Below are 24,479 nucleotides of genomic sequence, written 5' to 3'. Positions count from 1 at the left end.
TTATGCTTCAACTGGACCATGCAAAATCATTGAGATTTTCACTTAGAAATAGCTCTCCTATTGAAAGTTAAACTTAGTGGAGAAGAGAAGAATGTGACCTTTCAGGGAAGATGGCAGAGCCTACCACCCACCAAAGAGTTGAGTCACATTCATTTCTAGACTGGTAAACAGGGATGCTTTTTAACTTCAGTCTGTTGATCTTGGCACAGTGAGCTGGATAATCAGAGCTTTTGCAGCCTTTCTATGCTGGAGGAAAAGGGGACTTAGCCACAAAGTACGCATTGCTAGAGAAACTAAAATCACAGCAAATTAGGGTGTTTATGTCCTCAGAAGACAGGAGCAGCAATTAATGTGGAGATTTCTTGACAGTGCCTAAGAGAACTTGTACCTGGGACTCTATAACAAAAATCTAAATTACAGTGATTAAATTCCCCTGCATATTTCTGGTCGGACTGTTCCTACCCACCTCTGTCATCCAGTCTCTCTGTTGATGACTATGCAGGTTTTTCTGTGGTGTCCCCTGAGAATGGTATTAATGTGGATTGAGAATCATATAGGGAGGTTATATTTGGATGTCATTTCTAGAGGCTGCATGTACTGATAAATTTCTGCAATTAAAAAAAAAATCTCTTAGAATATAGATATATTTTCCATAAAGCTTGGAAGTCTAGGGAGAGATTTAACTTCACTTTCAGATGTTAAAACGAACCACTTCAAAAAGAAAAGATTTGGCAAATACAGAAGTGTGTGGGTCATTGTAATTTTAATACACTTTTAAAACATTCACTTTTTTCAGAGTTCTGGCTTTGACGGTAGGCAAGGCAGTTACAAGCAAGGACCTCTTCAATTTGCATAAGGAGCTCTCATCCAGAAGACCATGCAGGGATTAGATTTGAGTCTACTTTTTATAAAGCTGAAAACTCACCTTGTACTGTACTTGGATATGCACATCTCCTATGTAACATTCCAGTCTGACTTATTTTGGTGTCTAGATCTCTGCCCATGTACATTAAATTCTAATCATCTTAAAACTCCTTTGTACTTCCCTCAGGTCCTTTCACAGCCCTGTAGCCAATTAGTGCCCACTTATAAAATCACGTGCACATTTTTATTGTCATTGAGTAGCTCACAGGGAAACTTAGGGAAGATCGATTTGGAGCCTGAGATCAGCCCCACATCTTCGTTCTACCATTGGCCAGTTTTGTGGCCTTTGGCCAGTCAGATCTGTTCACCTTGTTGGGCCTTTATCTGTAATCTAGTACCTGACTTACCTGCTAAATGGCTGTTCTTCTGTATTTGTTGAAAACAAGAAACATTATTAAATGTATTACAACCTATAAATGTCTTTCTAAGACAAAAGCTTTTGTCATTTCCTTTAACTGTTCATTACCTACTTTATGCAGCTACTTTTCCTGCAACAGGTATGTATCTCACAGCTCCTATAACTATTCTGTTATGTTTCATCCTATAATCAGTTTCTGGTTTTAAGTTTCCCTGTTTTTTCTTTATTCTTTATTCTTTATAGATGTTAAACTTGGACATGACACTTGTCTCAGCTATGCCCAATTAAATGATAATGTTTACAGACATCTTGTTAGCTCCTTATTAAATACCTTAGCCTTACAGACTTACTCAGTTATGACCCACAGTGATCTCTAAAGCCCTTGCAGCATACATGTAGCCATTCATTACCTTTATGTATCAATATTTGTGCTTACTAAATATCTGCTTCTTATAGGATGGCTGGCTATCCCCTTGCCTGCTTAATCATCCCTACTTCAGTTGTTCGTTCTTCCCTGGGGCTTTAGAATTAGTGTCTCTGGAAGGCCCCCTGAAGGGCGGAGCCTAGTATTGGACATAGGACAGAACTGGCTAGTGTTGAACACAGTGGGAGGAATCCTCCTTAATCATTATCCTCTACATTAGCTGTCACCCAAATGCTTGTTATTTGTACAACAATCACAGGAACTCTGATCAGCCACCCTCCCCTTGAGATTAGGCCAGCATTCAGCCTTGGCCCAGAATTTGCCATAGCCATTTGTCAGGTGACTGATTGCTACTTTTTGCCTTCTGAAAACATCATCCTTAGCAGGCCTCGCCTGTCTTAACCCAGCCCTTCATCCCACTCCTCAATAGTAGTTGGCTCCAAGTGTTCCCTTCAACAGCTTTTGATAGCAGTCTGTGGCAGGCAGATGTTTTTCTGTAAGAAGGGGTGGTCTCAGCGATGATGCAGAAATTCAGAATGGTTCCCTGGCCCTTATAGGTTTGACAATGAGGGCTTTGATGACATTTGTATGCCCCCACCAGCCAGGTGGTTCATCCCTTGCAAAACCAACAAGGAAGCACCCAGCATGAGTAGCATCACTTTTATAAATCAGTCATCCCTTTCTATAAAGTTTCACCCTTACTGGGAATGTAAAATCACCAGGTTGCAGCACATTTATGGTTCTTAGTTTTCTTTGAACATCAAGTCGAAATAGAAGTTTGAACAGGCTGTCATAGATTTAGGGTTACCCTATTGCGCCTTACCCACTTTTTATGTGCAGTATTATATATGTGTTCATCCAGAGACTCCCTGGTTGAATTCTCAGTGGTCTAGTTTGGCTATACTCACATTTAAACTTACCTTTTCTGTAGTGAGAAAGATAACAGTAGTACAGTTGCCCCTTCTAACACAGTAACGCCTTGGTACTCACCCTTAATTGGTTCTGGGAAACACAACAAGTAACCAAAAACAATGAATACCAAACAGATTGTTCTGGCTGGAAAGGGTAATGAATCACAAGGCAGTTGACATGGTTAAGTTCTAGCTTGTTGGTTGAGTGCCAAACAGTTGACAAATATAGTACTGGAACAAAATTTCATGTCAAAATGCGTTGAGTACCATATATGGTGAGTTTCAAAGCAGTTGAGTATCAGGCTATGACTACACATCGCTTCCCCGCCTTCCATCTTACTAGTGCCATACCTTATATAATTCCTATGAAGGCATTCAAATCACCATGAGTAAAACAGAATTGCAACATATTGAATTAACATGAACTCTCCAGGATAATGAGAGTACAGCTCCATAGTTCTCCTTAAACAGCAAGTAGTTGGTGAGTTCATGGTAGCTGCACCGTAATTAAATCCACCTCAGAGATTCTTTAGGTGAAGTGGATAGGAACATGTCTTCCAGATGCTCTGAGGCCACCAGGGTTGTCAGCTTTAGGGAGCCCAGCCCACAGATGGAACCTCATGTGTGGAGAACAAGAGACAGACCCACTGGAGAGTGTTGTTCACAGTGCAGGATCTCTTAAACAGTGCAGTGTAGAGCATAGTAGTTCTTGAGCTCTAGGAAACATGAAATCTTTCAGAAATGTTATAAAATAAAGAGGTTTGAGGCTGTAGATCTGACATGAGCCCAGGACTGTATTAGCATCGGCACCTACATGGACCACAGTCCATAACTTAAGAAATAACACTTGCATGCATTCACTTTTTGGGTCTGGAAAGGTATGAAGTTAAATTTCAACCAAATCATGAGAATAGGAATGCTGCAGTCATTCCTAATTGCTTTACCACTTCAGGGGAGGTTTTGCCAAATCTCCTAACACCTCCCCAGCTCTATTAAATTAACATCTCTAGGATTGGACTCACGTATTTTAGAAGCTCTCCCCAGCACTGCTCATCTGCCTACCAAATGTTCATTTTGTTTCTGCTGTGAATTGTATACATTAAAGAAAGACATGCCAATGAATATATTCATTTGTTTTGGCTTGTACCTTTGTTTCCAAATCTAATCAATTATTGAATAGGGTTGTCTGGTTATAACCATTAGTGAACAAAAGTGTCCTGGCATTTCACACCTGAGAACTAGTATCAGCTATCATGTTCACAGACAAAAACAATAATCAGATTCAGTGGTCTTATTTGTCCTTCTCAGGATATACTTGTAAACAGAATCATTCATACTTTATTTTTTAAATTGCTTACCATAAAAATAAAGCAACTAGTTTTTGAATACAGTCAATGTAATATACAACTTGCATATGTAATTCTTCCTTACATTTAAAAATGAGTTGTTAATTTATCATTTACTTTGAAGTTTCTACTATCATATATTGAATTCCCGCAGTAACGGAAACCAGTGCAATTTTGTACAAAAATGAGGAGTGACTTGTAAATCAATGGACTGTGCAATTTACTTTGTTCACCTAGCTGATTATTTCTATTTTGACCACGCATTCAGTTTTTGAAAGCCCTAAATTTTTAATGTCAGTGCTATCAAGGTAGTAGACATTGAAAAATGTAAAATGTGGCATTTCAAATGTACTTCTGTACAGTGGTTTTAAAAGTATGGATCATGAACCACAGCATCCCTAGGAACATGTTAGAAGTATGAATTCTCATGCCTCCCAACCCTATTCCACCTACTGAATGAATCTCTGAGGAGGGGGTAGCAATCTTACATGCTAAAGTTTGAGGACTGCTAGTACCTCTAGCATATCTGCACTCATTTGTTAATACCAATCAGGATAGGGAATTAAAGCTAGCATACTGTTGAGATTTGAGACAGTTCTGTATATAGATTGATATGGTTAAAAAAAAAAAAAAAGACCTGCAAAGTGAAGACTAGATCATGTCGCCAAATAACTGTACCAGTGTAGTAGATATGCTAAAGTATGCTGCGCCTATGCTCCTGTATTTCAGAAGCATGTCTGTCAGTGCTACCTCTGTTACTGTGTGCTGCTGTTAATCTGAGTTTCTGGTGCCACTCATTATGAACTTGTCACCCTCTGTCTTTCTGTTTTTCTTCTACTTCATCTTTTCACTTCTAATCTCCTTTCCTTAACAAAGATCTGGTTATTATTTTCTTAATGTACTTCATTTATTGAAGAGTTTTATATCTTTTTTAATTTTAAAAGCAAGTAGATAGAATATTTGTTACCAAAAGATAACATTGCATTTCTTTTCAGTTTATATTGCGCTTTGAGGTTTGGGAGAGTTTTTTTCACTCTTACTGGAAAAATATTTGGGAAAAATTGTTAGGGCTATTAGAGTCAGACTAGTCTATATTGTTAATAAATTTCTGAAAAATTTGAATCCAGTTCCTTCTTGAATTCCCGCAGTAACGGAATTACAAAGACAAAAGCTGTGATTCTGTTTGGTCTACAGTAATTGACTCCAGCTAGTGTAGGAAGCTCTTCAGATTGGCTTTGCTATATCTCATTGTTCTTCCACATCTTGCCCTATTGACCGAGCTTCATGGACTGATGCTACCTCCTCTTTCCACGTTATCAGCGTTAGCTTTTTTTGAGGATATATTTTATGGAAGGATTACATTTATACAAAAGACACAGGTCCTAAATGTTTATCCCTAATCACTATATAGATCAAAAACCAGAACATTACCCACATGCCCGTGCCTTCCCCAGGCACTCATACGTCCTCCCCAACATGACCACCACATCCCTGAATAAGAAACTCACATTCATTTTGCCAAGTTTTGAACTTAATACAGGTGGACTGATACTGTGTGTATTATGTTGTGTCTGGTGTCTATAAGTCAACATTATGTTGATGCAATTTAACCATGTGTTGCACAGGCAGCATTCATTTCCTTTTCTGTATTATATACAATGAGAGCTTGGTTCACGAATTTAACTCCAGAAATAAATTTGTGAGCAGAGGTACTACTGTACGCATACTGTGAGGACATTCACAATTCATGTACCCATTCAACTTTTGACCAATATTTAGGTTGTTTCCAGATTGGGAATATTACAAATTCTTGTGCATGTCCTTTGCTACACATATCTGTGCATTTCTTTTGAGTTTGTAGATGAGTAGTTTCTATGTATTAGCTTTAGTAGGGAGTTGAGAACCAGTTGCCAAAGTGATTGTAGTGCTCCATCTAGCAGTATGTGGAAATTCTAGTTGCTTAATATCCTTTTGGTACTTGGTATCATGTAACTTTTTAATGTAGCCATCCTGTAAGTGTGTAGGGATCCGTTACAGTTTTAATTTGCATTTTTTTGGTAACTGATGATGTTGACCACCAGTGTTTGTAGGGCTGTTAGGTATTGTCCTTCACAGTTACTTTTCAGATCACTTACCCATTTTTCTCCTAGGTTGTCCTGTTGATCCTGAGTTTAGTTACATATTTTAGATAGGAGCCTGTTGGTAATATATCCATATATTTTGCACATATCATATTTTGTGACTTCTGATTAATAAAACTGCTTAATTTTAAATGGAATTCAATCTTTTCCTTTATGATCCTATTACATGTCTGTTTGTATCATGTATAGTCTAGAATAATTTTAGATCTATGTTTACATATACAATTCAACTGGAATTGATTTTAGATAGGGTTTGAGGTGAGCATGTCAAGATTCATTTTCACCAGTATATACTGGCTTAGCACTGGCTTAGATCTTAGATCTGGCTTTTTTGTTTACTTTAAAAAAATTTAAATAGCTTCATACTGACAGAAAAGATGGCAAAGATAGTAGAATTCTCATATACTTCTTGCCCAGTTTCCCTTTGTCATCATCTTGCATTTGTAGGACTTTTGTGTTAACTAAGTAGTCAATATTGACACAGTATTGCTAAAGTCCATATTTACCCAGATCAAGACTATTAGTTTTTGACCAGCAGAGATACCACTGAGGAATGCGTTGGGTCCACATGTTATTCACTAACCCTCAAGCAGCTGAAAGTCTACTGCAATGGGAATTAATATTAATGCAAGATGCCATGAAAAAGGAGAGCTCCACTCTGCCCCCTTGGTCTTGGATATGAGCAGAGAGCTGTGTCCTTGATTTTGCACCCCTTTTCTTCTTGCGCTGGCCTTGGGAGATAACCACTGTCACTGCTTCTTCTGTTCAGAAGAAGACCAGCCAGCTGGCCACTGAGACTGCTATACCTTTTGCTGTTTCTCCTGTCACCACTTTTAGACTCAACCATGACAAACTTCAGAGTTGCTGGTATTCTTGAAAGTATCCCTGATGGTGTTAACTACTTTTACTTCTCAAGTAAAGATAGAGCCCTAGTGTCCATTTGTCATTTTGAGAATAAACATTTAAATTACAGTGAAAAAGCAAAGAAGGCCAGCCAGTTAGATACATTATGGAAAATTCATTGTTCTTTAACCTGGCCATTGCCCCTACCCTAGACACTCTTCTAAAAGTGACATGGTGGCCCCAAGGTACTCGCTTAAGTCATTTTTTGTCTTTGCTTGCTCCTCCTCAGTACCATGAGCTCCCGGCACTCTGCCAGCCCAGTTGTATTCTCCAGTGCCAGAAGTTCACCAAAAGAAGAGCTGCATCCTGCCACCTCCTCACAGCTCACACCTTCTTTCTCCTCCTCCTCGTCCTCCTCTGGTCCTAGGACATTCTACCCTCGCCAGGGCGCTACTAGCAAGTACCTGATTGGATGGAAAAAACCTGAAGGAACCATTAACTCTGTGGGATTTATGGACACAAGAAAGTAAGAATTTTTTGGTTCTCTTGCTGAGTGGTTTGATTTCAATATGGTGGAGAACTGAAAAGGTTGGGGGTGGTTTCCTCCATCAGAGAGGCCAGGCTGGGAGGCATGGTGGGCTCAGTTTTGGGGGAGATTAAAGTAAGATTTTTGTTACTTATCAGCCTTAGCCAGGTATGGTTGTGTACACCTGTAATCCCAGCATTCAGAGGCTATAGGCAGGAGGATTACTGAGCGTTCAAGACCAGTTTGGACTATACAGCAAGACTATTTAAAAAAAAAAAATATTTCTGACCCCCATCCTTTAAGTAAAATATCCCACAGATATTTGAGAATCTTAGCATTTGAATTTGAGGATCTTAGCTCTCCTAGGCAAGAGTATGCTTGAGGGACATGCTTCAGAATAACTGACTGCCTTGTTCTAAGACTATACCCATACCTTTGATTCTAGTATTCACATCCTTCCCATAGAATTCTTCATAACTGGGCCAGTAAAGCCAGAGGGAATATTAGAAAGTGAGTACTTCTAAAAATAAGACTTTTTGACATGTGTTATACAGCAAAAAATTAAGGGATTTGTTGTAGGCTGTTGTTTGTTAAAGGTTGCATTTGAGATTCATATCCTGTGCTCCTCTAAAGAGTCTGTTGTTAATTTTGGCACAGTGGAACTAAGTTTCCTGTTAGAGTGTTCTACTCATCAGACTTTATTTCCTGTTTCAAATTGCTTATGTTTCTTTTAATAAGCATGTATCTGAGTAGGCTCTGATGTAGACAGGGGTACTTCTCTTTTTCTCTCCTTTAATACATTTCGATTGACTCTCATCCGTCAGAACCTATTGTACTCAAGTAAGTCTTGTTGACTTGGTTTCCACCTTTGTTCCCAGGCGCCATCAGAGTGATGGCAATGAAATATCCCACACCAGACTACGTACTTCAACTAGGGACCTCCGGGCATCCCCAAAACCAACCTCCAAATCCACCATTGAGGAGGATCTAAAGAAGCTTATTGATCTTGAAAGCCCAACTGCTGAATCACAGAAGAATTTTAAGGTACAAGGCAGAACTTGGAGTAAAAAGCAATTGGAAGTCAGATGTAATGGGGCCGTGGGTCATAGTACACCTTTAAGGGGGCATTATTTGCTGGTTTGTGTTTACTGGATCCCATTTCCTGCATCACACAGTCTTCCCAGTAATCTCTGTTCAGTGTTCTGCAGTGCTCTGTCCCCATAGCCACCTCTCTTTAGTATTGGTTGCTGCTATCCTGTCCCTACCCCATAGTTGCTGCTGCTTCTAGAGTGTCCCATGAGACTGCATGATTTCTACCAGGAGTAATCAGCCACCTCTTGAGTCTAGTAGATCTACAACATGATTGCTAACTGTCCTTGATCTGTGTGCTTTGTGAACCTTTCCATTTCAGTCTGACACTTCCTGGAGCCTGGCTACCCCTTCCAATCCTGAATTCTATTTTTTTTTTCCATCTTTTTTTGGTCTTTTTTAAAACAGGGTCTCATTTGGTTCAGTCTTGCCTTGGGCTCACTTTGTAGCCTAGGCTGGTCTCAAATTTGTAATCACCAGCCTTCCAAGTGCTGGTATTACAGAAGTGTGCCTCCATGCCCAGCTACCAATCCTGAATTCTTGTTCAGCGTGTGTGCTTGTGTGTCCATGGCTAAACCTGTAAAATACGTTTGAGTAGAACAAGGTTTGTTTTACCCCACTCAGTTTGGGGTCCTTTAGATTTTCTGTGATGCCCTCTGCCTCATTGTCCTCTGAAATGTGAGATAGGAGCTGATATTTTCTAAGCTGGGGTGAGGAATTCCTCTTAAATCTGAGATACATTGGGTAGCCCAGGAGAAAGGGGTCTACCCCAGGTGGATCATGGCAGTAAATTTTGAAGATTTCTGTTCTAATATTTGTGGACTTATAGTCTGTTTCCAATGACTAGAAAACTTTTGGGGAATAGGTTGAAGATGAAAGTGAGGATTACTCCCTCATTTCACCAGCTTCGCACTGAGACTGGAGCCCAGGAGACACTCCAGGCAGGAGTTGTGTGCCCTTGTCCAGCTTTCCCAGCACCTTTTCCTCCACAGGGCCCGTACACATGCTCAACTTAAAAATCACCGTTCATAGGCATTAAATGTATCTCAGGGATCACACTGGAGTTTTGCTGAGAAATAAATGCTTTACTAACAAGAATATATACACTGAATTGTTTTATGATATGGCTGTTCTTCTGTCATTTCTTGTCTCAGAAGCCAGCACTTGACAGTTCTGACTTAGGGTACCAGTGGTTTCCTTAGCAACCTTGCACACAACTGTGCTTGAAACTTCTTAATCCAGCAAACCCCAAAGAGGTGTATTAAAATGTTTAAGTGCTCGTTTCAAAATAAAAATTATTTCACATTTTAGAGATGAGAGGGAAAAAAAATCCCTGCTCTGCAAGGAGTCTTCCCTCTAATTCCTAGTTTAACATTTTTGGCAAGGAGCAAGCTCAGAGGTATCACTCTTTTGATTCAGTTGAGCAGTGCACATAAAAATGATGGCTAATGTGTGTTTTGCCCTTATTCCAGATCTTGGCTTTTACTTCCAAAATAAGTTACTTTAACCTTTCTGGGGTTAGAAATAGAGGGGCAACTTGTACCAGCATTGAGACTGAGAGCCTCTGCAAAGGCATTGCTTCTGCAGGGTCTGACCCACTGTAGTGAGAAGGCTTCAAGCAGTGTTGAATTTCTCATTGCTGTTCTGTTCTCTCTGAGCTGCTTTGGCTTCAGATGGGCTCAGCTGAGCAGTCCCATGGGTCTCCTGAGAGTTGTTTTCTGAATGACCATGGCTCTGCTATGTCAATGAGGTGAGCATGTGGACTAGTTTGCAGTCCTCCTGGCTTGAGGCTTCAAGCTACTGCAACAGGTTTTAGGGTTGCAGGAGAAGTGAGACTTGGAACTCACATGCCACAGTGGCTCTTTTGGATGGTGAGTGCTACCTATGCGCTATCACTCCCATGTTTATCTACCAGCAGAGCAAGGTGCCTGCCACAGGATGTGGTAGGATGTGGCAATGCTCTTCCAGTTATGCCACTGCTGAGAGCTTGCACACAGCCGCCCCCCAGCTCTGGCCTCAGGAACAGAGGCAGAGCTGTAGCACTCTACAAAACCTCACCCACAAGCCCAGACAGGATTACCTTCCTTTCTTAAGGGCATGCACAGTCTGACAAGTAAACAGGTAGTGCATACTTTCAGTCCTGCTTTCCAGCCAGCACTTAGATGTAGGTTAGAGAAAGCATAGGAGGAGCTGTTAGGAAAGCATAGGAAGAGGTGACAACTGAAGAGAAGGAAAGAGAAGAACAGGAGACTGACTGCAAGCAAGATGTCCTTCAGCTGTGAATAGATTTGAGGATCAGTGGTCCCTAAGTGATTTCAAAACCGAGGAACGCTTTTAGAAAGTAAAATTACTCATAGAAGACGAGTATGAAGAACTGACTTTCTCTAATGGGAAAGGGAGCCTGCAAGCATTCTTGAGGCTCCCCTAAACCACCCTCTCCAGCATCTATAAGAAACCCTTAGGGCTCCTAGGACTACAGCCAGAGAACCCATCCCACCTGTCTGGGTGCTCTCTGAAATCACTTCCAGGTTTGACTCCTGCCTCCACTGTGGTTCTTTCCCAAAAGCTGGAAGCATGCTGGCCAGTGATCCTGGGTACAACCTGCAGTGCAGGCAAGGGCTCTTCTGGGACCTGGATAGATTTGTACACCTTTATTACTAGAGTTAAAAAGAGATACGAGAGAGGACAACTCACAGTTTTTGAGTAAGATCGGGGCTGCTACATTTTAATGGTCAGCAAGCCATCTGGGAAGCTTGCTTCCTTCCACATCCTGCTCTGCCTTTCTGTAGTACAGGATGCTATGACTTATAATAACTCACATTACCTAAATGGTCTTGAAATACATTCATATTCTCAGAGAAGCTGAGGCTAGGAGTTTGGAGACTTTCCTACAAAACCATCAAGGTGGAGATGAAAAGGAAATCCTTTTACTAAAAGCAGAAATGCTAAAAAAAACAAATTTAGCAGCAGTTTTGTATTAGAGATCTGAGATATAGTTAGTTAGGCAAAACCTTATGTGATAATCTAATTTCCTAATTATAGTTCTGTTTTTGTTATTTTTTCTCAAACGACTTAACCTAAGAACTTGTTAATAAAGTAAGAAGAAAAATTGTCAACTCCATACCAGTTGTCCCTAACAAACCAGCATAGCATCTCAGTTTTCTAGGTAAATATACTGTGGATTTAACTGATCATGCATTTTTTTACACAGTTGGTTGTACCTTGGGCTTATTTAGAGTATGTTTGATTAATAATTTGTGCAGCAGCTATACACACCACAATAGAGGTAACTGGCTTGATTAACCTTTGGCTTGCTGATCAGAAATGTGACTGGCCCCAGACGAGAAGAATGAATTTTTGAGTGTCAGTTCCGCATATCTGAGTCTGTAACATTAACCATGTTAATTAGCTATTGCTAAATCATCCTCTCCTTGCCCTTTCAAGGTGTCATGGAAAGTCCCACAGTGGCTTTCTGCCAGCAGTGACTCACCCCTCCTCCTCACTTCATTCCACATTGTTCTCCAAAGTAAAATCACATTTGGTCACCAAGGCAAAAATACAGATATTACAGAGATAACATTTGTCTGAAACTATTTGTCATTTGTAAAATCAACTTCTTTATTATTTCATTAATAGAGGTATATATTTTTTAAAAAACCTTCAAAATCATGAAATCCATGTATTTTGAGAAACTCATTGTAACTTAGTAGTTTACCTAGAACTACCTATTATTTAACACATTTTGATAATCAGATGCTCTTGTTGTCCAACAAACACATTGTCACTTGACTGACAAGCTTCTGAGACTGCTTTTCCTTTTTCTGGTGCTGTGGCTCTGTTTCCTTGAAGATCCTAGCGTCACTTCTTCTGCCATTGATGCGTACCATTGCAATCAGTCTTAGCATTTCACTAATGCTTATAATAATCCTGACAGGTACCCCCACTTTATAGAAACGAATTGGACTCAAGATTACACAATTTGGTCAAAGACACAGGGATTCAAATAAAACTGCCATACTGTATTGATAAATCCACTTAGTCCCAAGTCTGAGTGACATATTGTGCATGGATGTGCTATGGGCAGTGCTCTGGGCTCTGAAGAAATAACACCTAGGATCTCCTTGAGGGCACAGACATAGACAAAGGTGCATCCCGAGTGGCGGCCTTGGTACTTCACCTACGCCACAGTCTCGGTCTGGGGCATCTAAACCAGAACGCTAACCTCCCTGCCTTGACTGTTTTCCAGTTCCAGCCGCTCTCTTCCCCTCAGTCTCCTTTCCCTACCACCCCCACGTCGAGGCGGGCCTTGCACCGGACGTTGTCAGATGAGAGTATCTACAGTGGCCAGAGAGAGCACTTCTTCACTTCGAGGGCTTCACTGCTGGACCAAGCCCTGCCCAATGATGTCCTCTTCAGTAGCACATACCCTTCCCTCCCCAAGTCTCTCCCTCTGCGGAGGCCTTCATACACCTTAGGAATGAAGTCACTTCATGGTGAGTGAGCAGCCCCTCATTTTTCTCAGGGGTGATCCTCAGAGGAAGTACTGTGGTTAGATGACTGCTCATCCTCAGACCACAATGGGCACCTGGGATGTTTGCTACAAACAGATTCCAGGACCTTATCCAAGATCTGCTGAGTTTGACTCCCCAAAGTAGCAGTCTGTAAATTGTTATTCATCAAATGGGCCAGCTTATATTGGGATTGGGCAAACTGGCTGAAACTAGATTAGTTGTTTCTTGGTAAGTTGTATTGCCTACTTTCCATGGCTACCACAGACCTGAATTCGCCATTATCCTTTTATCTATTCCAGGCTGTAAAGGTATCACCTTTGATGTCAGTGAGCAAGCATTATTTAGGGAAAAGCTTATTCATGTTTGCAACCTGCTTGCACTGGTTCATATTTTTCGTGTTTTCTCTGTGACCCAGCTGGGCTCCAGTTTGATTAAGGGAACTCTGGGTTTGCATTTGGTCTTTCCTTTTTCCTCTCTGTCCACATAAAATGTTTTACTCCTTTTCTAACAGCCGTGGTTTAGCCCGGTAGACATCTGCTAAGGGACCCTGTGCTCCTGATGGCTTATCACGCAAACTACTGTAGTCCCTCCTCTGTCATCCTTTTTCCTATGTGAATTTTGCTGCAATCTTTATATATCTTTTGTGCATTCATAGTCACAGATTTTTTTCTCCTTCTCTGCAGTTATATTTTCTAAACTACTTGCTTACCCTGCATTGTTTGGGAGCTCTCGCCTATGCTATGAATACTTCTCTGTCTCCATCCTATGTCTTCAGTGACACAGTCCCACACACCCTTCCTAGCACGGCAGACAATCACTCAGGAATCATGCAACCTCCTCAACTCACACACAGCCTAAATCTAGTTTTGTTTTGGTTTTTTGTTTTTGGTTTTGGTACTGGGAATTGAACTCAGGATCTTGCACTTGCCAGGCAGAGACTTATGCTGCTGAGCTATATCCCCAGCAAGTTTAGTTTTACTTTGCTCTAGAAAGTCACCTGTAATGAACCCAAATCAGTACATAAAATGATCATTTTCTACCACTGGTCTCAAATAAACCTATAATAGTAACTTTACCTGCCCCTTGCCTTTTTCTCTTTTTGCCCGCATGTTAGGACCACTCCTCCTGAATTCTATTACTCTTGCAATTTCCTGCCGCCTATCTTAAGTGCTTATTTCTTTGCAGCTTTGTTGGGGTTTTCTCTTTTTGTTTTATTATTTTTGTTTTGATAATTTCTACCATGGCAAGTTTCTGTTTGCATGTTCGTATCACAGTAGGGCTGCTTGCCTTCTGAGGGGTTGCATTCTGAGATCACTGCCCAGAAATCTAGCTCCCATAAGGTCTCTGGACAGCCCATAGAATGAGTCTACTGAATGGTGTGAAGAAAGAAGGGAAGGAACAGGCCACCTTCTCAGGATCTTGTTGCTTTCATGAAAGCCAAGCAGCATTGTGTAGATTTCATGTTCTAATGGAGCAGTCTTTGTTGGGCTGATCCCTCAGCTTGTGCCTTGGCTACCATTGAAATGCATTTAGAAAAATTGAGAAGGGCTTTTTTCTTTCTGCTGTATGGAAAATTGGACCCAGAGATAGAAGGGTTTAGGGATTGTGACACACAAAATATCTGTTCCACCTACTTAGCCTTAGTGGGAACATGTTTAAATAGAACTAAACATTTAATATTTTGCAGTATTTGTTGACATCCATTTACTCATAACCTTCGTTTTGTTTTTTTTTTTTTGTTTGTTTGTTTGTTTGTTTGGTCTTTTTCGTTTTTATTGGTACCAGGGATCGAACTCACTATTGCCTGCTTGCAAGGCAGGCGCTTATGCCACTGAGCTAAACCCCCAGCCCCCTAACCTTGATAATTTTAAACACATTAATAGCTAGCAACTGCATTTCAGAGCATTTCCTTATATAATTTGAAAGGGAAAACAAGCACTAAATAAACTCTGGCTTACCAGTCTAGCATAATAGATGCAACTTTTTAACCCCTTGTAAATATGTATATCTAAAGTTTGATAGCATTGAAGTAAGAAGTTTACTTTTAGCTCTCATTTGCATGGACTTTAATGTTAACAGTCATTTTGTGAAGAGCCTTTCTGTGGCATTGTACATTGCCAGGAAATCTCCACCTGGTTTCTGCTTCCAGAGGGCATTTACCTATCAGAAGTAACACTTCCCAGCTCTCCCCAGCCTCCCTTTCTGTTGTACACATACTGAAATTGAGCAGTAGCAGCCTGTCTTCAAATGGCAGAGAGTGGTTCACAAGCTCATCCTCCCTGCCCCCAGGGAGGCTAAGCAAAATTGTTTTTTAAGATGTCAGTTGTTAATGGTTTTTATATTCAATAAATTATCACCTTGGAAAGAACTGGGGATGTTGAATACATGGACTAAGCCAATCCGATCCAAGTTGCTGCTGAGATGATGACTCTTGGGGAGAACTATGCCAGTATTAATGCTAATAGCCCTTCTTGGATTGGCTCCTTATGAGCAAACTAGTATTCTCACATTACCGGCTTTGCTTCTCACACCGCTTAGATAAACTCAGCTGTGGAAGCCAGTGGGCCATCCCTGGGATGCAGGGCAGGCATGGGCCAAGGATGCATTTTGTCTGTCCTTCACCAGTCCCAGGGATGGAATCCACAGATCCAGCTCTGAGTCCAGGTGAAGATAAGTCCCTGGGTTAGCTTTAAAACCCAGCTCTCTCCTAGGGGTTTAGCTCAGTGGCATAAGTGCCTGCTTGGCAAACATGAGGTCATGAGTTCAATTCCCAGTACCCACCTCCCCCAAAAAACCAACTGTCTAGTACAGTAGGCCTGTTCTTCCCAGCCTGCATCCCTTGACTCCATGCAGGGAAGATGAATGCCAGATCCACCCTGGTCCTCACTGTGGACACACAGCTCCCTTGGCAGCAAACAAATATGTGGCCTTGGTATAGAACTTAACTTTCCCGTGACTCCTTCATGGGAGAAAGGTAGTGGGAGTTTACTTATAAAATAAAGACTGAAAGAAGCCAGTTTGAATTTCAAGTCTGCTTTAGCATAGCCACTAATGGCCTGCTGGACCAGATGTTGATTCTGATAACAAGTGGCTTACAGATCTATTGTGGTAACAAGAAATGGGAAAGTTCTTGAGTGGTTCTCCTGGGGGCAGAAGCACTATCCTGTCTTTTGTCCCCTCCTTCAGGAGAGTTCTCAGCCTCCGACAGCTCCCTGACTGACATCCAGGACACTCGAAGGCAGCCCATGCCCGATCCTGGCCTGATGCCCCTGCCTGACACTGCTGCAGATTTGGATTGGTCTAACTTGGTCGATGCTGCCAAAGCCTATGAGGGTGAGTCCACTGAGGGGCACATAGGACAGCACAGGGTCCTGCAGGACAGCACTTTAGTTTTCTGGGGGTATGCTCACAGCTGACTACTCGGCTGCCCTGGACATGTTGGTGGCACACTTACTTCACCTGCCCCACGAAGCCCAGCCAGCCAGTGGCTATAGAGCACTCAGTAAGGATTAGACTGATGGAACCTGGTGTTCCCTCCACACAGGAGTTTAAAATTCAGATGCAGCACTTGCCCGCATAGAGAAAGGCAGAGAGTAATGAAAGCACATGTTCAGAGAATCTCTCCTCGCATCATGAAGATATTGTTGTGGCTGGGCCTGTGGCTGCATTTACTAATACTAAGGCAGGAGGATCACAAATTAAAAAAGAGTCCCACTTAGGCAACTTAGTGAAAGGTTGGTGATCTATCTAGTGGTATAGCACTGCTAGGTTTGGTTCCCAGTAACCCACTGTGAAGCACACAGGTGAATGTGTCAGGATGCCTGTCCTGCCTGGCCGTGCTGCATCCCTGCGGTGTTGGATGTGAACTCTGCCTTTCTCACACATGTAGCACATTTACCATCCTTACTGTTCCTTGGCCAACCCGCTGGCCATGTGCTTGCTTTGTGCTGCTGGTTCTTAGCCCAAGCCTCAGACTGGGATGAAATTCTCGAAGACTTTATGCAGTGTGTATTGACATGAGGTTTCCTACTATCTTTTCTTGAGGAAATATTTTTAAAATGAGTATTCTAAAAATTTTGATATGAAAATGTTTCTCATTTTATGAGAGCAAATGACTATTTTTTTGCTTCTATTTCGGAAAACTGAAAGTTGCAGTTCCAATCAAGTTTCAGTTTGGATAGGAAATTTACTGGGCCACAGAATACAAAACTTGACCAACTGCCCATTGCCTGCAGGTTTATTTGGCTGATGGAAATTCCCTAGCACTAACTTGGCTTTTTAATTTGTTGGTTAATTGCCTTTATACGAATTTTACATTGTTTTTTGTTTTTGTTTTGATACTGGGAATCAAACTCAGGGTCTTGCACCTGCCAGGCAGGCACTGTGCCACTGGGCTAAATCCCCAGCCCTATTTGGCTATTTTGTGTTTTGTTTTGTTTCTTGTTTGATTTTGTTGTTGTTGTTTTTGTAGCAGTGATTGAACTCACAACCTTGCATTTACACAGGCAAGCACTTGAGCCCCTGCGCTAAATCCCCAGTCTGCTATTGGACTATTTTGAATCAGAGGTTGGCTTACACTGAAGCTGACCACAGTGGCCAGGCATGTTATGTACAACTAAGTAGTTTTGAGGAGATTCATTCTAAGTCTGGAATGCATTGCTATCACCAGTAAATAGAAAACCTTGGTCTGGAAATTTGACACAATGTCTTTTTATAGGAAAACATTTAATAGAATACTGTTTTGAAGAGCAAGGAAAGTTAGGGAGAGGACTAGCTAGAAACTGATTCACAAAACTAGTTTTTAAAAGGAAAGTTACATTGTTGGTGTCTTCTTTTAGCTAAAACAGTAGTATCTTACCTATGAGGATTGGGAAATAAATGTCTAGCACAAGCCTATATTTTTAGATAGGACTGTCCATGTAGACCAGTTGTGAACTTTTGGTAGATGAGCCTAGATATATGGTTCCAAAATACTCAAAGGTTTCTCTCCAATCTCATTCCAGTCCAGCGAGCCTCGTTTTTTGCTGCTAGTGATGAAAACCATCGCCCCTTGAGTGCAGCATCCAACAGTGATCAACTTGAGGAACAGGCTTTGGTTCAGATGAAGTCATACAGCAGGTTGGTCACCACTCTGCACCCCCAACGGTGACAGAGGTGGTAGAGGAGACGGAAGGCACGTGGAGTAGCCATGAAGCTCATCACCGAAGTGCCGTTTTGCTTATTAGTTAAAATGCTTCATAACTAGGTGCTATAATTACAGTTAAAATGCTCTTGAAGGCTTAAGGTCATAACTGTGAATATTTATTTCTATTTAATGTTAGTACATTTATGTCCTGAGAGCTCACAGGGTAAGGAAGAAAAATAATTTACACTAAGTATGCTTAGTGCTGTGCTGTTCAGTCCCACTGTCTGGTTTTCAGCCTCGTATGCAGCTGCCTTGATGGCCACATTTTAAGTGTGCAAGTCTTGTTTCAAGTCTTGTAGTTCCCAGTGCACTGCCTCAGACCTCCTGAGTCCCCAGTGTCTCAAAGCAGGACCATCAATGTATTTCAGAATGTGTGTAAAATACAGGGTAATAAAGAGTAAGCAAGAACTAAGGTCCATGGGTGTTCTGAGTGGAGAGCACAGATTTTATGGCTTCCATTTAATGTGCAGAGACTGAATTCTTTATTTGCCTCCTTGTTTAAAATGGTAAGGTTGTTAGGATAGACGTGTAATATTCCTGTATATTAAAGCATTACTGTGGCCAGCCATGGAACACGCAGTAAACATCTCTTGCTGCAGATTTGAAGTTTCTTCTCTTAAGACTTTGAGGTTGATTATGAATCCAGGTATCTGTAAAACGTGGTGAAACAGTCCCATGCAAAGCAAAACTGATGTGGTTGTGCTGATGCGTTGTGGGACTCAGAACCCGAGGACTCCTAAACAACTCTCCTAGAATGAGAGAGTCCCAGAGTGCTAAGAGGTGGATGCCACATTCACTCTTATCATTTGGACGGCTGGGGCAAACAGAGTGGCAGTAAATTTGGTTATCAGAAACCAGTAATCAGTAAGTGCTCAGGCACTTAAAAAAAATTGCAGAGTCAAAGGAGAAGCCAAAATAAGCTTAGAATGAGGTCTCTAACAAAGACAAGTCTGAGAAAGAATCATTATGGATAAACTCATAGAATGAGTGACAGTTGGCCTTTGTCTTTTTCAGTATGGACTGAACAAATATAGATGAAGTACAAGGTTTGACTGAAAACTACAGTGAATGTTTAAATTTCTTTAAGAACATTACAGTAAAAGACACATTGCTAAGACAACGGAATAGGTATGCTCTAGTCAGGAGGAAGTTTTTTTGTTTGTGTTGAGTATTTGCCTATTTTGAGGGGGATTAATGGCAATGTGTCTTTTTATGTAGTAAATTATTTTATATCCACCATTTATCACCCTGCATGTGTTTTTCAATATTGTCAGTGCACTCTCGGAGATACAATTCATTTGAAGAATGTTTAGAAGTCTAGATCGGCTCCTGAGAGTGGTGTCTGTCCTGAGAGCCTGCACTGGCTCTGTGGAGGACATGCTGCTCCCCATCCGCTGGCCTCCCCTAGTTCTCCACATCTTTGGCATTGGCTCATCTCAGAACTGACAATCCATTAACTACAATGTGTAGTTGTGGAATGCAGTCAACCACTTCCCTTTTAACACCCATTCATTGTTAGCTTTTAGTTGGTGCCCTGTCTTAGAAGTTTAGAAGTCATTCATTCTTCATTCATCAGCAGCCTTGTCAGACTCCTGTTGGAGCTTCTTGTAAACAGAATAAGCACAAAACATTGACACAGTTCACTGTAGTCAAGGACTCTGACTTGAACTGTGACTTTTGAGGAATACCTTCATCCCATGACAGAGAAGATTCAGAGTCTCCACCACTTCCTCTTTAACCTCTGGGCAGAGGCAGCTGCTTGCTTTCCCTGTGGAAGATGTCAGGATCTCTGCAGTGACTCCAGGGCCGTAGGATGTGGCTGAAACTCACTAGAAAACTGCAGACAGTTTGGACTCAGGTAGAAGACAGATAGAGAGCATGCCAACAGAGGAGTTCGGTCCTACATGTCCTGTCTGACCAGTTGGTAGCCGTCTGCCCTGTGGCAGCCACCTTGGCATGGCAGTATTAGCACTTAAATAAAATGTGAGTAAAAAAGTGAACTGTTTGCTGATTGTTTTTAAAATACTTTTAAGATACTGAGATTAATGGTTGAGATGTGGGCAGGATAACTTAGTTGCAGCTCCACAGGTGACTCCAGCCCATCTTGGAAACCAGATTGCCTTATCTGGGCAGCCCCAGTGCAGAGGCTGCATCAGCCCTCACCTCCAGGAGGAGCCATCCTGAAGCCTACTTCAGAGATCCCTGGGAAGTCACTGGACCATTTAATTATTATGTCTGTGTTGCGTTGCCAGAAAGTACCCCTTGGGCTGCCAGAGACCTTTCTTGCTCATTGGCATTTCTTTGTTAGAAGATGCAGCAGTTTAACAAAGGAAGCTGTTGATTGGCTATTGTTCAAGCCTGTATTAACCTTTTATTAAATCACCATTTTCTTTCTTAAAATAAAAATGCACATTGTGTCGCCAGATTCACAAAACAAAAAAGACAACCAAAAAAAAAAAAAAAAAAAGAAAGAAAGAAAAGAAAAACCAGCCATGGAGGTTCCTGCCAATGTGGCCTTTTGTTTCTTATTCCCAGCAGTAAGGACTCTTCACCCACTCTGGCTTCTAAAGTGGATCAGTTGGAAGGGATGTTGAAGATGCTTCGTGAGGATCTGAAGAAGGTAAACCTGTTCTGAGAGTGCATTGCCCGTGTGTGGGAGCACACTGCCCGGAACTGTGCGAGCCCTGCTGAAGCAGTATTGGTGGAATTGGTGTGGGTGTTTATCCCTGTGAGAGTTTTCTGAACACACGTTCAGTGGCTAAGTCCCCCAGACACTCATGGTGCAAAAAGGCCTCGCCACATGAAAAGAAAACCTGTTCCCCTTTTTGTGAAAGACACCGAACCTCAGCCAGGCCCCTCGGAACCCTGTTCAGCCTCCCCAACTCTGTATAATATATTAGTACCCCATACGCTTATGAGTCCTTGTTATTTGATCTTTTGCACCATAATTATTAAATATTTTGCTTCTTGGGTATCAAGGTAGTCACCAAAACAATGGCCTAAAATTCAAGATTAACAAAGAATCTTTAAAATGCACATCAATGTATTTGCATTCTGGGCTAATCCTGTAGAGTTGGATTAACCCTGATCCCTGGGCCTAGAGTGGTTCTGCCCGCAGCAACAGATGCATACAGGTGAAGGTGAGGTGAAGAATGGGAACTCCCATAGCGACTTCTAGGAGTGGAGCAAGTTGAGGCTCTCTCTAGCTTAATTCCACTTCCTCCCTCCTAGGAAAAGGAAGACAAAGCCCACCTGCAGGCAGAGGTTCAGCATCTTCGAGAAGACAATCTGCGGCTGCAAGAGGAGTCCCAGAACGCCTCAGACAAGCTGAAGAAATTCACGGAGTGGGTCTTCAACACCATTGACATGAGCTAGTGACAGCGAGGAGGACAGGACCTTCCTTCATGCCTATCCTTCACACCTTCGAAAGCATTCTCAGAGCACCTTCCCAGCTACCCACTTTGCCCCTTCCAGAGAGTGCACAACACAATTGCAGATCAGCAATCATTATCTGCCTTTTGTAGAAAAGAAAAACAAAGTAAATAAAAATTTTAAAAAGTAAAATAAAAGTTTAACTGCTAAAATGTGAATGTCTTTATTTTTTTGCACAATAGCTTTATCTGTTATGTATTTAAAAGCAAAGCAGACCTGAGCCCAGGGCACCCCCCCTGGCCTCTCTGCCTGTTCCCATCAGCTTTCTATTTCAGGTAACCCAAGCTTTCCCTGTTACCCTGACAAATGTCGCTGTTCCCAGGAAAACTGTTTTTTAAACTTGTTTATTTGGTGAGTAGTGCGGCATATTTCTTTGTAAAATGCCTGGAGAGGGAGGAGCTTTGAGAAAAAGTCAACCTCCCTTGAAGGATTTGTGTGTGAGCTGGTGCTGTTTGTACGTGTCTTCCAGAGACCAGCAAGCTCATCTTGCAGCAGCCAGTAGGCAAACCAGAAGCACTGGCTGATCTGCTGCCACACCCCCCATCTGGTCCTGCATTATAACATCACTTCCCTGCCCTTCCTTTCCCTGGGAAGATGGTTCCAGGTGCACTTCTCAGAGATCGGACTGTTTTGTTTGGCTGAAGTGAGCCCCACCAAACTGTATCAACCACCACAGCTTCCTAGCTCCAAAGGTTAGTTTGGCCCCAAATTCCTCCACACCGTAACTTTATTTGTATGCATTTTGAGTGCATCATAGTAAAAATATATAGTTTTTGAAATTGTTACAGATATAGCAAAACTTTTAAGTTTATTCAAATAACTATATTAACAAATCCTTCATTCCAAAGCAAGACTTCACCAGTGTTTGCAACTAGGAAAAGCTAATAATAGACCTTAAGTCATGAATTTTAATTGTTGTTTATTAGAGCAATGACTGTAATAGAATGAGCTTTGGAAATCTGCATGTCCCAGTGTGAAATGTAAGCACGGCATTTTCTGCATCCTTTTGTAGCCATCCAAAGGATTCTGCTGCAGAAATTATGAATGTGCTATTTTTCCTGTCTAGTGATGCAGGTTGCTTTGGTGCCCTGGGCCTTCTCTGCTACAGAGCAGAGACATGGGGGCCAATGAATGTTGACTGGCCTGAGGAGACCCTCTTGTTTCTTGCCTTCATGATTGCCATTAAACTGACCCCTCCACCCCTTCAGTGGCAACTCTGGTCTAAGGGAACATTCGGCAAAGCTAGCAGCATGTGCTTGGAAGTTTCCTTCCTTAAATAGTCTCAACTCGGGCCTCCCTCCAACCCTGAAAGAGACAGGGCGAATTCACTCTTACTCTTTCACCCCACCCACTAGCAGACCTTTATGCTACAGTTTCATTCTTGATTGTAATTTTTCCATGGAATTTTTTCCTAGTAATATTTCTATCATGGAAATAGGAAGATTTCGGAATGCTTTATGATGATTTCAATTATCTGTCTCTTTCTTTCTTTAACTTGTATGAAGGAGATTGTACATTGCGCGATATCTCTTTGTAAATGAGAAATACTGCTAATATCCAAGCATTCTGAAGTCTTGCTTATTCTGAGTTTTGTTTTCATTTTGTTTTCTATTTTCTTTGGGGACTTGGGGCAAGCTATTTATTAGAGTTTTGCAACAGAGTTCTTGTTTGAAGCCTCTAAAGACTACTTGTAAAATTCAAACAATAAAATTAATTTTAAATGCTCTTTTAAAACGCTTTGGTGTTATTGCTTGCAGTTTCTTATTTGAAAGACCACCTAGTAACTCACTGATCCTCCTTGCATCCTGTTCTTTCATCATGTTCTGTTATCACTGGAGTTGGTTCTTGAAAGTTTCTGTCCTTTTCAGAATTTTACAAATTTTTACTCTGTTCACAAATCCATAGAGAATGCCTGTTTTACCTTCTGTGCTTATGACTTTATATTGCAGGATACTTTTTAATTTGTTGCCTCTTCATTATCCCCTTATAGATTTTCCCTAACTCTCAGTGCCAGATGCTGTGTGCTCAGGGAATACAAAATGCCTGTTAATATTAGACTGCAAAATATAATTAGAAAAGTTGATCTCCTGAAAAAAATCAATGTCTTCTGAAGTCAAATGGAACCCTTTTTTAACACCACATCACTGTTCCTCTCTAGTGGTGCCACTAATTGAAAGCTGATAGTTTCTTCGGTTTATTTGGCTCAACAATGTGACATATTCTAGGATTATAAGTCTAGCATGAGAGTGGATGCCACAAGGAATTATGACTGACACATGAAAGGGGTCTGCTTAGATTATGATTGCTAGCAGGATTTGGAGGGTCTTCTAGAGGGCTTGGCCTGTGGGGGGGGAGTTCCCAGGAAAAGGTGCTGTTGGCCTGTGTTGATGGAAGATGTTCTTCCAGGACGGCTCTAGAGAGGCCAGTTGGCTGTGCTCCGTTTCTGCAGCAGGCGCTAAAGGAGTGGGGTTCCCAGCTCCTATAGGTTCACAGGCAAAAGAAATAAGGCAAATAAATACTCCAGTAGAAAGAATCCTAATCCACTTTTTTTTTTTTTTTTTAATCGGTACCAGGGATCGAACTCACAACTGCCTGCTTGCAAGGCAGGTGTTTATGCCGCTGAATTAAATCCCCAGCCCCCTAATCTACTTCTAATCTCGTAGTTCAACACTCTGTGGTAACTATCAGGTGCTGCTCCCCCAGAATTAACAAAATTGAGCGTAAGTACAGGTTGCACAGCTTAGAAACACCATTAATAGAATTGGCTATGTTAGACTGTGTAGCTGGAA

The 24,479-nt window shown here is 41.5% G+C and overlaps 1 protein-coding gene across 28 annotated transcripts in view; it reads left to right on the top strand.

The window, feature by feature from the left end:
* Sipa1l1 (signal induced proliferation associated 1 like 1) overlaps positions 1–23,424 on the top strand; it is a 334,454-nt gene extending 311,030 nt beyond the window's left edge. For 26 of the 28 annotated variants that reach the window (XM_063241579.1, XM_063241588.1, XM_063241597.1 and 23 more), the window contains 7 exons: positions 7,237–7,473; positions 8,352–8,517; positions 12,809–13,055; positions 16,260–16,406; positions 18,077–18,191; positions 20,794–20,878; positions 21,490–23,424. In XM_063241579.1, the coding sequence (XP_063097649.1) occupies positions 7,237–7,473; positions 8,352–8,517; positions 12,809–13,055; positions 16,260–16,406; positions 18,077–18,191; positions 20,794–20,878; positions 21,490–21,633 (1,141 nt within the window). In that variant the 3' untranslated portion in view covers positions 21,634–23,424. The remainder of the gene's footprint in view (positions 1–7,236; positions 7,474–8,351; positions 8,518–12,808; positions 13,056–16,259; positions 16,407–18,076; positions 18,192–20,793; positions 20,879–21,489) is intronic. The other 2 variants (XM_063241602.1, XM_063241600.1) reach the window with 1 other exon arrangement.
* Positions 23,425–24,479: the final 1,055 nt, after the last annotated feature.

The sequence above is a fragment of the Cavia porcellus genome, unplaced genomic scaffold, assembly GCF_034190915.1.
Source record: "Cavia porcellus strain 051 isolate PalLab524CR breed Dunkin Hartley unplaced genomic scaffold, mCavPor4.1 scaffold_31, whole genome shotgun sequence".
Lineage (NCBI taxonomy): Eukaryota > Metazoa > Chordata > Mammalia > Rodentia > Caviidae > Cavia > Cavia porcellus.
This window is presented reverse-complemented; position numbering and strand designations above follow the sequence as displayed.